General features: G+C 36.9%; 1 protein-coding gene across 2 annotated transcripts in view; it reads right to left on the bottom strand.

Moving 5' to 3' along the window:
- The window catches only part of LOC143886781 (putative helicase MAGATAMA 3), a 28,950-nt gene extending 24,892 nt beyond the window's left edge, over positions 1–4,058 (bottom strand). The window contains exons 1-2 of one of the 2 annotated variants that reach the window (XM_077390898.1): positions 3,822–4,058; positions 2,556–2,842 (exon numbers count right to left, since the gene is read on the bottom strand). In XM_077390898.1, the coding sequence (XP_077247013.1) occupies positions 2,556–2,693 (138 nt within the window). In that variant the 5' untranslated portion in view covers positions 2,694–2,842; positions 3,822–4,058. The remainder of the gene's footprint in view (positions 1–2,555; positions 2,843–3,821) is intronic. The other variant, XM_077390899.1, reaches the window with a different exon arrangement.
- Positions 4,059–12,202: the final 8,144 nt, after the last annotated feature.

Genomic DNA, 12,202 nt, shown 5'->3' with positions numbered 1-12,202 from the left:
CTATCTACTTTAGGGAACGACTTAGTGATTATCTTGGTTTGCATGCATGTTTTACATCTATCTACTAAGTCATTTTCATATTTAGGAATTAAGGTTAACTTAACCATATCATTCATTTTCCTAGTATTTACATGTCCTAAACGATTATGCCATAAAGATAAAGAAGAATCCAAAATATAAGCAAAGACATTCACTTTATTGATATTAAGTTTGAACATCCCTTCATACATATATCCCTTCCCAACAAAAGTACCCTCCTTAGAAAGAATGAACTTGTCAGATTCAAATACAAGTTTGAAGCCATTCTTGTTGAGAAAGCTTCCAGACACTAAGTTCTTTCTAACTTCTGGTACATGGTAGACATCGGTTAGAGTGAGTCGCTTGCCGGATGTGAACTCAAGTTCCACCTTGCTCTTCCCTTTGACTTCTGCTGTCGACGAATTTCCCATGTATAACACGTTTCCATCTTCAACTGTTTCATAAGTTGAAAACAGGTTCCTGTCTTTACAGACATGCATCATCGCACCAGAGTCAATCCACCAATCATTGCCATCTTCAAGCATATTTGCCTCTGAAATCATGGCGACAAACTTTTCTTTGTCTGTTGGTGCACCCGACTTCTTATCCTTAAGAAGTCGGCACTCACTCTTGTAATGGCCTGGTTTGCCAGAAACAAGCACCCTTTCTTTTCTTATTCTTATTAGTCTTCTTTTCAGGGTGTTTGTTTATCTTCCAATTGCCTTTTCCTTGTTGGTTCGAATTCTTGACATTTTCCACCAAATGGATCTTAGAGGATACAGTTTCATCTTCTTTCTTGTCTCTGATTCTTGACTCTTCCTCAATCCTGAGGCATTGAGCCAAGTCTTCAATAGATATTTCCTCTTTCTTGTGTTTTAGATTTTTTCTAAAGTCTTTCCAAGTTGGTGGAAGTTTGTCAATAATTGAAGGGACAATGAAGGAATCATCAAGAAGGATGCCTTGCAAATGAATTTGACTAATTACATGTTGTATTTCATGTAATTGATCAATAACAGACTTATCATCTACCATTTTAAAATTTAAAAATCGACTCACAGTGAATTTCTTGCTACTGGCATCTTCCGCCAAGTATTTGGCTTCAAGTGTATTCCAGATTTCACTTGCTGATCCCATGCCTTGATATATGTCAAATAGTGTATCTGACATAGCATTTAGGATGTGCCATTTGCAAATGTAGTCATCCTGTTCCCACTTCATCCTTGCACGAGCCTCCGCCAAAGTTTCATTTTCATTTGCTGCCGGCTTTAGAGTAGTGATTATCCGGACTACTTTGAGTGATGTCAAAATGAAGTGCAACTTCTTCTGCCAGCGCTTCAAATTTTCTTTGTCGAAACGTTCGAGTTTGACAAAGTCTTGGGTCATTTGACGAACCGAACAAAAGTGCCATTGAAACAACAGTAGATACTCTTGTCTTAAGATTGTTAGAAAAAATTGAGGGTACTGTTGTTGAGAGAAAACAGAAACTTGTTGCTTCAAGGCGTGATATCACTTTCCTTAAGACAAGATTCGCCCCCACTAGTAGTGTGCAAAGAGGATCCGTGAATTGCCTCCAAGATACAATGAAGCCTAGTAGGGAAGCCCTACTAATGTTTGATGACGTGTAGCACTAGCGGAATCAAACCCGAAATGCCCTTCCGAAATTTCAAGCCTTAGAGAAATTTCTAGATAATGTTTCTGCAGAAAAACAGTATCTAGTACAGTAAACAAAAGAAAAACAGTATATATAAATACTTGGGGATTTTGTAGGAGTGTAGAAGAGAGTGTAAAGTATGTCAGAATTGCCAATTCGTTTTCTATATGAAACGACTGAATTCTGCACATTTTGTAGACCACCTGGTGTTAGATGGTGTGGATCGCACCCCACCTTCATCTTGATCCAACGGTGCAGATCAAATCTGAAAAAATTAAAGGCTCCAATCGCGACGTTGCGTACGTGCGAAGTGCATAGTGCGCCACTATGCACCCTATAGCCCATTGCCCACGCCGCGCGCAAGTGCGCGTGTGCGAACGGTGCGTTGCACCGTCCCGCGGGTCCAACCATGGGTTCAACCCAATGTGCAATCAACAAGAATTAGAAAAGTGTAGTGCTTTATAAGCCCTTCTCTTTCCTTTCTCTCATCCGGTACGGGACTATCTTTTCAACTACACTTCTACATCCTTTTGTAAAAGCAAATCTTTCTAAGAAAACATTTTCTTTTTCCGAAACGCTTTTGATAAAACATTTTCCAAAACACTAAAACATGCAAAATATATGATTTTGAAAATCCAAAATCACTAACACTATTTTGGGTTGTGAGTCGATACATTGTAGTCCCATCTAGTGCGGGTTCCTCACAGATGGATCTAAAACGTTGAATTCCGATTGAATCCCATTCATTTTTTTATCCCCGAAAAGCTCGACCCAAGTAGACCCATAGTGTCATCAAGCAATATACATATATGGACTACAAAACAGCAGTGACTTTACAAGAGCTAAAGAAAGAAACACAAAGATGGGAAACATGGAAATAGCAAACCTGCTCAGGGTCTCCACCCTTATCAGGATGATGCTTTAGTGCAGCCTTTTTAAACGCTACCCTCACTTCATCTTGGCTACAATCTTTATCAACACCAAGAATCTCATAGTAGCTTGAATTCGCAGCCTCACTTTCCATGATCGAAGCACTTCGATTTAAAAGACAACTTCTTTTATATGTGATCTTAATTGTGCACTACTAAAGTAGCTTTTCTTAAATCTCACTTCCTGTGTCTCTGTTGGCTTGTATCTATCTCTCTTTTGTCTCCTCAGAGAGAGAGAGAGAAGCTGTAAGAAATGCAAAGTTGACGTTTCATGTGGACAAAACGCTAGTAAAAATGAAAATGAAGAGTGAGAAATGGAATGGCTCTTCATCGGAAAATTAAGAAAACTAGAATCAAGAAAGTCACGTACTATTGCCGAGGAATTTGGAAATCCAAGGGACGATTTCTCTACTCGATGAGATTCTACTTCAAAGTAAAGTACTTAATTTCAGGACGTTTCACTTTCTAGTAGTTATATGGAGGAATGCTAATCCCAGTTGAGGTGACTAGGATTTACCATATAGTATTTAACAGCTATTATTAAAATGAAAGGGTGTAGATATCATTTCCCATAGCCAATTGCATTTTGGAGAAAGGGGAAGGGCAGCAAACTAATGCCGTGGATGACCTATAAATTGAAACTCAATAGAATAGAGAAAATCAGATAGGAGCATGGTTTTAAATTTCGACCGAAATCCGAAATTGGTGGAGACCGAAACCGAAATTTCCCGAAATTCCGAATTTTGGCCTTTACAAAATTTTGGCCGAAATTTCGGAATTTCAGTCCGAAATTTTGAGAAATTGAAATCATTTTTTTTTTTAAATACGTTACAAAATTTTGGTTTTGGGAAGTCCGAAACCGGTACCGAAATCGAAATTTTAAACCATGGATAGGAGACATAATATCAACGGTGGGCCCACCTAAAATCAAATTTGTACACATTACTTTCAGCAATATGCCACCCGTAGACTAAAATGTAAGTTTGTAAGAAAATTAGGAAATAGAAATTCATTCAGGAACCCATATAAGATAGCAATTTATACCATTGATTCCCAAAATGCCCCCAAACATTAAAAATGCAATCTTCATTAAATAATCTAAAAAATAGAAATAGGTTCTCAAACAAGCCAAACCCACAACAGCAGCATGCAATATTTCTTCTAGTATGGAAAAAATCCAAACGAGAGAGAGAGAAGAAGAAGAAGAATTAAAGCTGAAATACCTGTGCACATATTTCAGCAAAGTTTCTTTATTGATTATATCGCTTTTTCCTGCATCAAAACCATGTTTCAGAGAGTATTATTGTTTTCCCTTTCACTTACACTCCTTATAAAAAGAGATTGCCTTGCACCTAAGTAAGAAGAATCCCACTCTGAAACTTCACTTATTAGTGTGCTTTAATTGAAAAAAGAGATTCAAAACCACCGTCTTTACCAAAAGAAAGCGACCCAAAAGGAAAATTCGTACAGAATACACACACACAAAAAAAAGGTAAAAGAAGTTTCAAAACCCAAAACCAATGTCAAAATAGGTCCAGGAGGGTCAAAAACCCCAAGAAACCGGTCCTACCTTGGTCACAATATAAAAATAATGGCAGACAGGGCCAAAATGATGATTGGGTTGGGTAGGTTCTAATTTTGTGAGGTTAGGTGGGTTGTCACAGCATCACGACTCAGGACAAGTTGGGGACGCCGTATAATATAAATATTATATTACACATGCAACATTATTCATCACGTCATCTTTATTATTATTATTTTTAATTGTGCAATACACTTCATGCTTTGAATGGCCACATGACACTATTCATCCCATTATAATTAGACCTGGCAAAAGCGACCCGTGCCCGCGGGTCGACCCGACCCACCCGCAAATTTGCGGGCACGGGTCTAAGACTTAGTGACCCGTCAAAAATTAACCCGCAGGTGACCCAACCCGCAAAAACACGGGTCGGGTCGGGTCAACCCGCGGGCACTCGCATTTTTACAGTATTTTTTAATTTTTTAAGAATGTTATTAGCACTACTGTTTTTTATGAGGGAACTCTTCACTTTATAAAAAGTACGATATGGCCCGCACCATAGGATTATCCTAACCGTCCATTAGATGGGCCATAGCCTAAATAGGTTATGCCCCAAAATTATTTCCATTGGTTGATTCTAACCCTCCGATCTATAGAAGGTTAGGATCAACCCTCTAACATTCAGATTGGAGGGTTAGGATCATCTTATGGAAATGATTTTTGGAGCATAACCTATTTAGGCTATGGCCCATCTAATGGACGGTTTGGATCATCCTATGGTGTGGGCCATACCATACTTTTAATAAAGTGAGAGTGCGCTCATAAGAAATAGTAGTGTTGAAAACATTTCCATCTGTTTTTTATTTTATAAAAATTTGCTACCAAACTTCTCGTATGGCAACTTCTCCGCATGTGGCCATCGTGGTGCAAAGATGCGCACATGCGCACATGGCAAATGTTGCTAGCAAATGAAAAAAAGTAATTATTACACAAAAAAAGTAAAAAAAGCTAAAGTTATAAATTTTGAAATGAAAAATTACATAGAAATGGTTATAAAATTCTAAAATTACGAAACAAATACCAATAAAATATAGAAGGTTATGACAATTACGGAAAAAACAGATGCGGTCAAATCGGAGAATTATTACAATCCCATATTATTTGCGGGTGACCCGCGGGTTGACCCGGCCACGCGGGTCACGTGAATTCTGACCCGCAAAAATGCGGGTCATTTCCTCACCCGACCCGTGGACCCGCACCCACATCACCCGCGGGTTGACCCGGCCCGACCCACCCGTTTGCCAGGTCTAATTATAATAATACCTCTTTTGACTCTTCCCATATAGAATTGAACGGTCACACAGGGCACACTATTCATCCCATTATAATAATAGCACTTTTGACTCTTCCTATATAAAATTCCTAATATGCCCTTAGTAGGCAATCCGAATTCAGAAAACGGGTGGAGTGCAAGTATGAAACCAGGGAGTGTAAGTATAATTATTCATGCCCTTTTAAACTATAAACACTGTTCATCGTCTTCCTTGGCAATAAAATATTATTATTTCTATAAAAATTTTCAGAAAAATCCGAAAAAAAACAACAAATTTCGATTTCATTTTCTGGGTTCGTTTGACATCGGATTTAGGAACCGTTTGTTCCATTGAACTCGTCTCTCGACGAACTTCACATCCATGCCGGAAAATCACTGGTCGGAGCAACCGTTTTCCGGCGGCACGCCGTTTTTCGGCGATGTCAAAAAATCCCAAAAAAAATAAAATTTTCACAAACTCTATATCAATCGGATTTTCTCGCCGTTTTCTCACTAGAACCGTGGCTTTGATACCACATATTAGTGTTCGATACAATATGAACACCGGCAACGGATCTTAGCGATTCAACATTGAGAAAATCATAGATAACAATATGGAATAAATTGAAATGAGAAAAAGACATACCGAAAGCCATGAATCTTGTTTTTCTTTCTCTTAGGTTTCTCTTTGCTACACAATAGTCGGTGATGGGGACCGGTTTCCTTTCTCTTCAAGCGTGGATTCTCAAAGTTTGGAAACAAATTCGTTGTGTGTAAATAGGACCCAAGAGTTCTTTTTATAAGCGTTTGTGGGAAGAGATGCGACTCCTCATCGCGCCGATCCCTCTGCCCAAACGTCTCTTTTAAACGTTTATACATTTTCACATAAAGTCTTTTCATTAATGACTTTTCACAAAAGTAATTAACTAACCAAATGATCTCGACCATCGAATCTTGCAAAAGTCACATCCACCGTTAGGATTATTTCCTAATAGATGGCACTTGAAAGGCAAGGGGGACAATTGCCCCCCTTAATTTTTTGGGAAAAAAAAAACTTTATTTTTTAATATTTTTTTATACTTACCTCATTTTTTAAAAAATATGCCCCCCTTTCCAATCATCCCTAAGATAGAAAATAAGTTTGAAATTTTAATTTTACCATTTTTATATCCCTTCCTTGTGCAAAATTTACTATAATTTTTGCCCCCCTTGTGCAAAATTTCAGATAGAAATTTTTTCTATCTTAATTTTAAGTAGGAAAAAATTTACTATAATTTTTGCCCCCCTTGTGCAAAATTTCTGGCATCGCCCCTGCAAAGATCCAAACCATTTCAACCGGGCCAAGTCACATTAGAGAAACTGTATGATGGCACAAGACAGGGGCCACATATTACGATTATCTAAACTATTAATGCCCTGTTTGTTTAAGATTGTGATAACTAATTGTGAGCTTCCAACCAATTGTTGGACTCAGATGTTTAATTCTGAGTCCAATAATAAACATCTGAGCCCGATAATTGGTTGTAAGCCCACAATCGGATGTCACAACCTTAAACGAACTGGGCCTAAATATTCAATAGTGTAGACACCCCATTTTGACCATGCCCTAATCTTTCCAAATTTGTGCAAAACCCCACCAAATCATTGAGTTGAGACCCCAAAATTCACCCTAGGCTAGGTTAGGATCCCACCAAGGTCCCTGCAAATTTTTGTCAGAATCCGAGCACGTTTACCTAGCGAACGGGCCGAGATAAGTGTCGTGGTACAAGTTCAGAAGGGGGTTGCATTTATCCTGAGAGGGGGGCGAATTTGTCCTGGAAATGACGTGCATGGCTGAATAAAACAAGAATTGCGGGCGCGCTCATCAATTTTTTCGTGCGCCCATCAACTTGAAGTGCCAATATCCACATACTTTTATACTATAAATACCATCTTAACCTTGATTTAAAAGAAAAAAGGAGAAAAGGAAATTAGAGAGAGATTTTTCGTTTTCCCTCAAATTCCCCAAACCCCATCTCTTTCTTCTCCGATCAGCCTCCGGCATATTTTTCGATCAGACCGCTTCTCCGGCAAACTCAAACTCCGGCCAATCTTCTCTTCTTCCTCAAACTTCTTTATCTCTGTTCTGTTACTTTGAGATCTCATTAATTCTCTTTCCTTACTATCCTTTTTCAAGATTTTAAAACCCTAGAATCTTCGTTTTTACTTTTGCTAAATCTTAAATCTACATTTTAGCTTTAGATCTGGCTTTAGATCTGCAGTTTATAACCTGAAAGGCTTTAGATCTACAGTTTATAACCTGAAACCCTAGATCCAAGGCTAAAAGCATAGATCCAAACCTTAACTCCATTTTTTCCGGCCATTTTTGCTGGAATTCTGGCGAGATTGCTGTTTGTCTTTCTCTTTTCTCTCATTAGCTTTAGATTTGCTTCGTTTCAAACCTTAGCTTAAGATAAAGTTTCGGATCTACAACTTTCTAGCATTTGGAACCCTAATTCCGTGGTGTAAATCATAAGTTCAACACATCTTCGCATCTGCTGCCTTCTAAGCTTTGGATCAATTGATGTTGGTCCTAAGCTTTCTGTGAATTTCAGAGATCTTTGAAACTTTTCAGATCTGAGGTTGAAAATTACAAAGTTTGTAAAGAAAAGAGTAAGAGGTAAGTTTCATTTGATTTTTTTTTTCTGCTACTTGATCTGTCTATGTCCGAACATGTTTAAAATTTAATTTTGATTTTTCTTCTCTGAATGTATTCTTTGTTGCTTAATTGGATTAGTCAATATTATTAAGCTGTTATAGATCAGTTTTTGAAGAAAACATCGTGATTCTGTTGTTTGAATTAGTATCTTAAAAATGAATGATATATTTCAGTTATTTAAAAAAATATATATATACTTATTATTCTGTGATTGAATGATTGAATTTGTAATCTATAAGATTTCTCAATTTTTCATGTTCGAATGATTTGATTTGTATGAAATTATGACCTGAACAAATGTATTCATATTGTTTTTTGATTCATGTGTTTAAAGCACGCCCAGTCCAAAGAGATCATAGGAGTTGTGTGAAAAATATAAAAATGGAAAGGAACTTTCTACTCTTTTTAAGGCTCGTGAAAAGTAATCTTCCAAGTAGCATCATATGTATAAGTGGATGTTATTATATACTTGAGGATTAATTTTATATTTTAATCAAGCTACTGTTGGAAATTGACTTCTTCTCGTTTGGCAAAAGTAATTTTTTTTGGCAAGGGTATGACAGAATTGCATGGATTTTTATGATTTGTTTCATGTGGGATATAATTTCAATCTGTACCAGGATACATCTTGAAGTAGATTTTTCTTGGAATAAATTTTGTTGAAAGTGTTTTTTGTTCCTTGTTTTTAATATTGTCTTTTGGTCAAATGTGCATTCATGTTTAGAATCTTGGCAGGTTAGTAAACCAATAGCTTTGTTTTTATAGTTTTACTACTGTTTCTTTTAAGAATGAAGGAAAAGAGATAGAATGGGTCAATTGCTAGGTCATTTGAAAATCGTGAAAATTTTAATAAGGTTCTGCTCATAAAGTATTCTTCCTAAGATAGTGTCTTATAATTCCATTGTTGTAATGAACCGATAATGATGTGTTCTTTTCATGGATTGTATTGATAAGTTTGGATTTGAGGAGGAAAGTGTTAAAAGTGGTATAAAATTTAGACATTGGGTAGAAGTATTATCACCTTGGATAATGTTTGAACCCACCACCATCTCTTTTACCTCCACTACCATCATCTTCATTGCTGCCCTTTTCATGGTTTCACCCCAATGGTAGCTCAACTACCATCATATCTTTGAAATCAGTCTACCAATTTAGGGCTGCAACTCGGGTCGGGCGGGTCGGGTTTTGGAGAACCCTACCCTACCCGAGAAATATCTCGGGTCGGGTCGGGTCGGGTTTTTTTCCAGAAAACCCACGATTCCCAAACCCGGCCCTACCCATGATAAATCTCGGGCCGGGTCGGGTCGATTCGGGTCAGGTTTTTTCACATTGACGCAATTTTTTAAGGAAAATTCTTGTTTGGCAAGGCAACTCAACTCATAGAAGTAGAAATTACACTCACATTACACTTGAATCAAACAATGATGTACACTCACATTACACTTGAATCAAACAATGCTGTAATCAAACAATGTTGTAATTACAATCAAACAATGCTGAATCAAACACTTGAATCAACTCAACTCATAGAAGCAGAAATTACACTCACATACAATAACAGTGGGTGCGTGGGTTTTCCCTTTTAACTTTTAACTAACAATAGAAAAAAATGTACATACTATAACTTATGTAACTCGGGTCGGGTCGGGTCGGGCCCCTTCAAACCCGGCTCGACCCGAGATTCATGCGGGCTTTTGAATGCTCAACCCGGCTCGACCCGAAACCCATGAAACCTGAACCCAACCCAGACTATTTTCGGGTCGGGTCGATGCGGGTCGGGTAAAACCCGGCTCGAGTTGCAGCCCTATACCAATTCAACTCACATGGCTGTAACAATGATGTTTACTTTGTTCACATCATCTAATTCATGGTATCCGTGACTGAGAGTTGTTCCTATCCCTTAGCAGGTTATGTGTATTTAGAGCTTTCATAAGAATTTTTATGATAGAGTTTTATAAATAAATGCACTGATTGAGATAAGTACTTTTAGATAAGAAAAATGAAAAATGAAAAATACAATGACTTAAATAAAGAAGTGCAGGGTATGAGTTTCACCTAGACTTGAATTGATTTTAATATTGACATTTGTGCTGAAATATGGAACTTGTGTTGATTTCAATTGGTTGTGAACTTGTGACACCATAAATAATAGCATGAGAATGTTCACACTGTCATTGTTATATATGTATCCCGTGGTGTTATCAATAATTGGAGTCAGTTGTTTTCTTCCTCTTTTGAATTCTAATAAAAATTTAATAATGCTAGCATCACTCTGACATGGTGATTTTACTTATGTAATGATCATAGAATGGCTATTCTTTAATACTTTCATTTTGTAGAACATTAATATTATCAGTACCATAAATCACACTCCATTGCATGAATTTTTTTATTTAATTTCATTGCTCTTTAGCTCATCTATAAATTGGTCATGGTTGTTAGATAGCTATTTAATGATCTCACGTTTGTGCATTGCGATCGTTCAGGATCATATTTTAATGAGATACATATACTCTTTTTGTGGTGATGAAATGTTATAGTTTTGTAACCAATGCATGTTCTTTGTGAATTCTTTTTATTTAATCTTTACAAAAATGGAAATGAATATAATTGCAGATAGTTTATCCTACACATTTTTTTATGTTATAGGACACAAAAAGGGTTATTTGTTTTCTTTTGATAAGTAGATATGTTCTCATAAGATCCTAAAGTGGTCATGCATTCATATAAGATTTTATTTTCTCATGATGCATTTCATTGTAATAAAGTGATTAAATTTAAACAGGATGTTATCTTTAAAATATTAATAATATTATTATATATATTTTTAAACGAATGATGTTCCAGGTTTGATTAATTTTAGATGTCAGGATACAAAGTTTTTGAGCCATATCTCATTTCTCTCTGCATTTTAAATGTACTAAACAGGTTGTTTATCCCTTATGCATCTTAGCTCAAATTAATTTTTTTTAAACATATTTGGGATGACGTTATGAAAGAAAAACATGTTGAATAAACATGATTATTAGAGCAGAACCTTATTATTGACTTTCTATTAGGTTCCTTATGCTGACATTGCAAAATTTTGAATTTCCTAAAAGACCTTTTTTTTTTTTTTTTAATCTACTCCTTTAGTGCAAGGGGTAAGGGATTTAGCAAATTGATAATGTCAGAGCATGTTTATCCCTTACTAGTTAAAGGTTCACTCAACCTTTTTAGACACCCTTGGACAGTAGTCCCTGCCTTCATTGCAAGGGCGATGAAGGCGCTAGCCCAAGCCCATCCATAGAGGACTCGCTTAGTCCAAGTAGCCGTCCCCTCGTTTATTTTCAAGACTTGCCCAGTCTTTTGGATACCCTTAAGCATTATGAGCCTTTTCATTATAAAGGTAATAAAAGAGTCATCTTGAGCATGGAGGAGACATGTTATGTCTCATGTAGGAAAATTCAAACATTTTGGAGATAGGCTTTGTCTCATTGGCCCTACTTATCCTTTTGTTTTAGGAGACATGTCATGTCTTTTTAGAGCCCTTCTCAGAGTCATTAGCATAGGAGTCTGTCCTTTAGTGTTAGGAGTCAGTCTTTCAGTTCCAGGAGTCAGTCCTATCATCATAGGGGTTAGGATTCTGTCCAATCTCTCATCAAGTCATGTGATTTTTATTCAGCTCCTGCAAGGTATAGGATGTTGCCCAACCCTTGCAGAGTCGTGATTCTGTCCAATTCCCCCGCAAAGCATAGGATGTTGTTCAACCTTTGCGGGATATCAGGAGTCTGTCATGTCCTTATGATGATAGGATGCTATCCTCTTATGTCAAAAACTTAAAAAAACACTTGAAAAATATCTGAAAAATCAAAAATCTCAAAAGCTTTGAGTCATTAAGAGTAGTTAGGAAAATCAGTTCCGAACTACGTTGGCTTGATCCCTTTCCACAGGGTACGTAGTGCAGCTTGGAATTCATATCCCAAGTCCAGCCAAACCTTTAAAAATAAACATTTCAAACCCTCCAAAAATACAAAAATTATTTAAAACCTTTTTTCAAAAAGATCCTCCCCTAGAGTTAGGGGTCTGTCCT

This window comes from Tasmannia lanceolata, unplaced genomic scaffold, assembly GCF_043159265.1.
Source record: "Tasmannia lanceolata isolate RefF3 unplaced genomic scaffold, GAP_Taslan_0.1 ptg000011l, whole genome shotgun sequence".
NCBI lineage: Eukaryota > Viridiplantae > Streptophyta > Magnoliopsida > Canellales > Winteraceae > Tasmannia > Tasmannia lanceolata.
The sequence above is the reverse complement of the archived record's forward strand: the minus strand, read 5'-3'. Positions and strand labels throughout refer to the sequence as shown.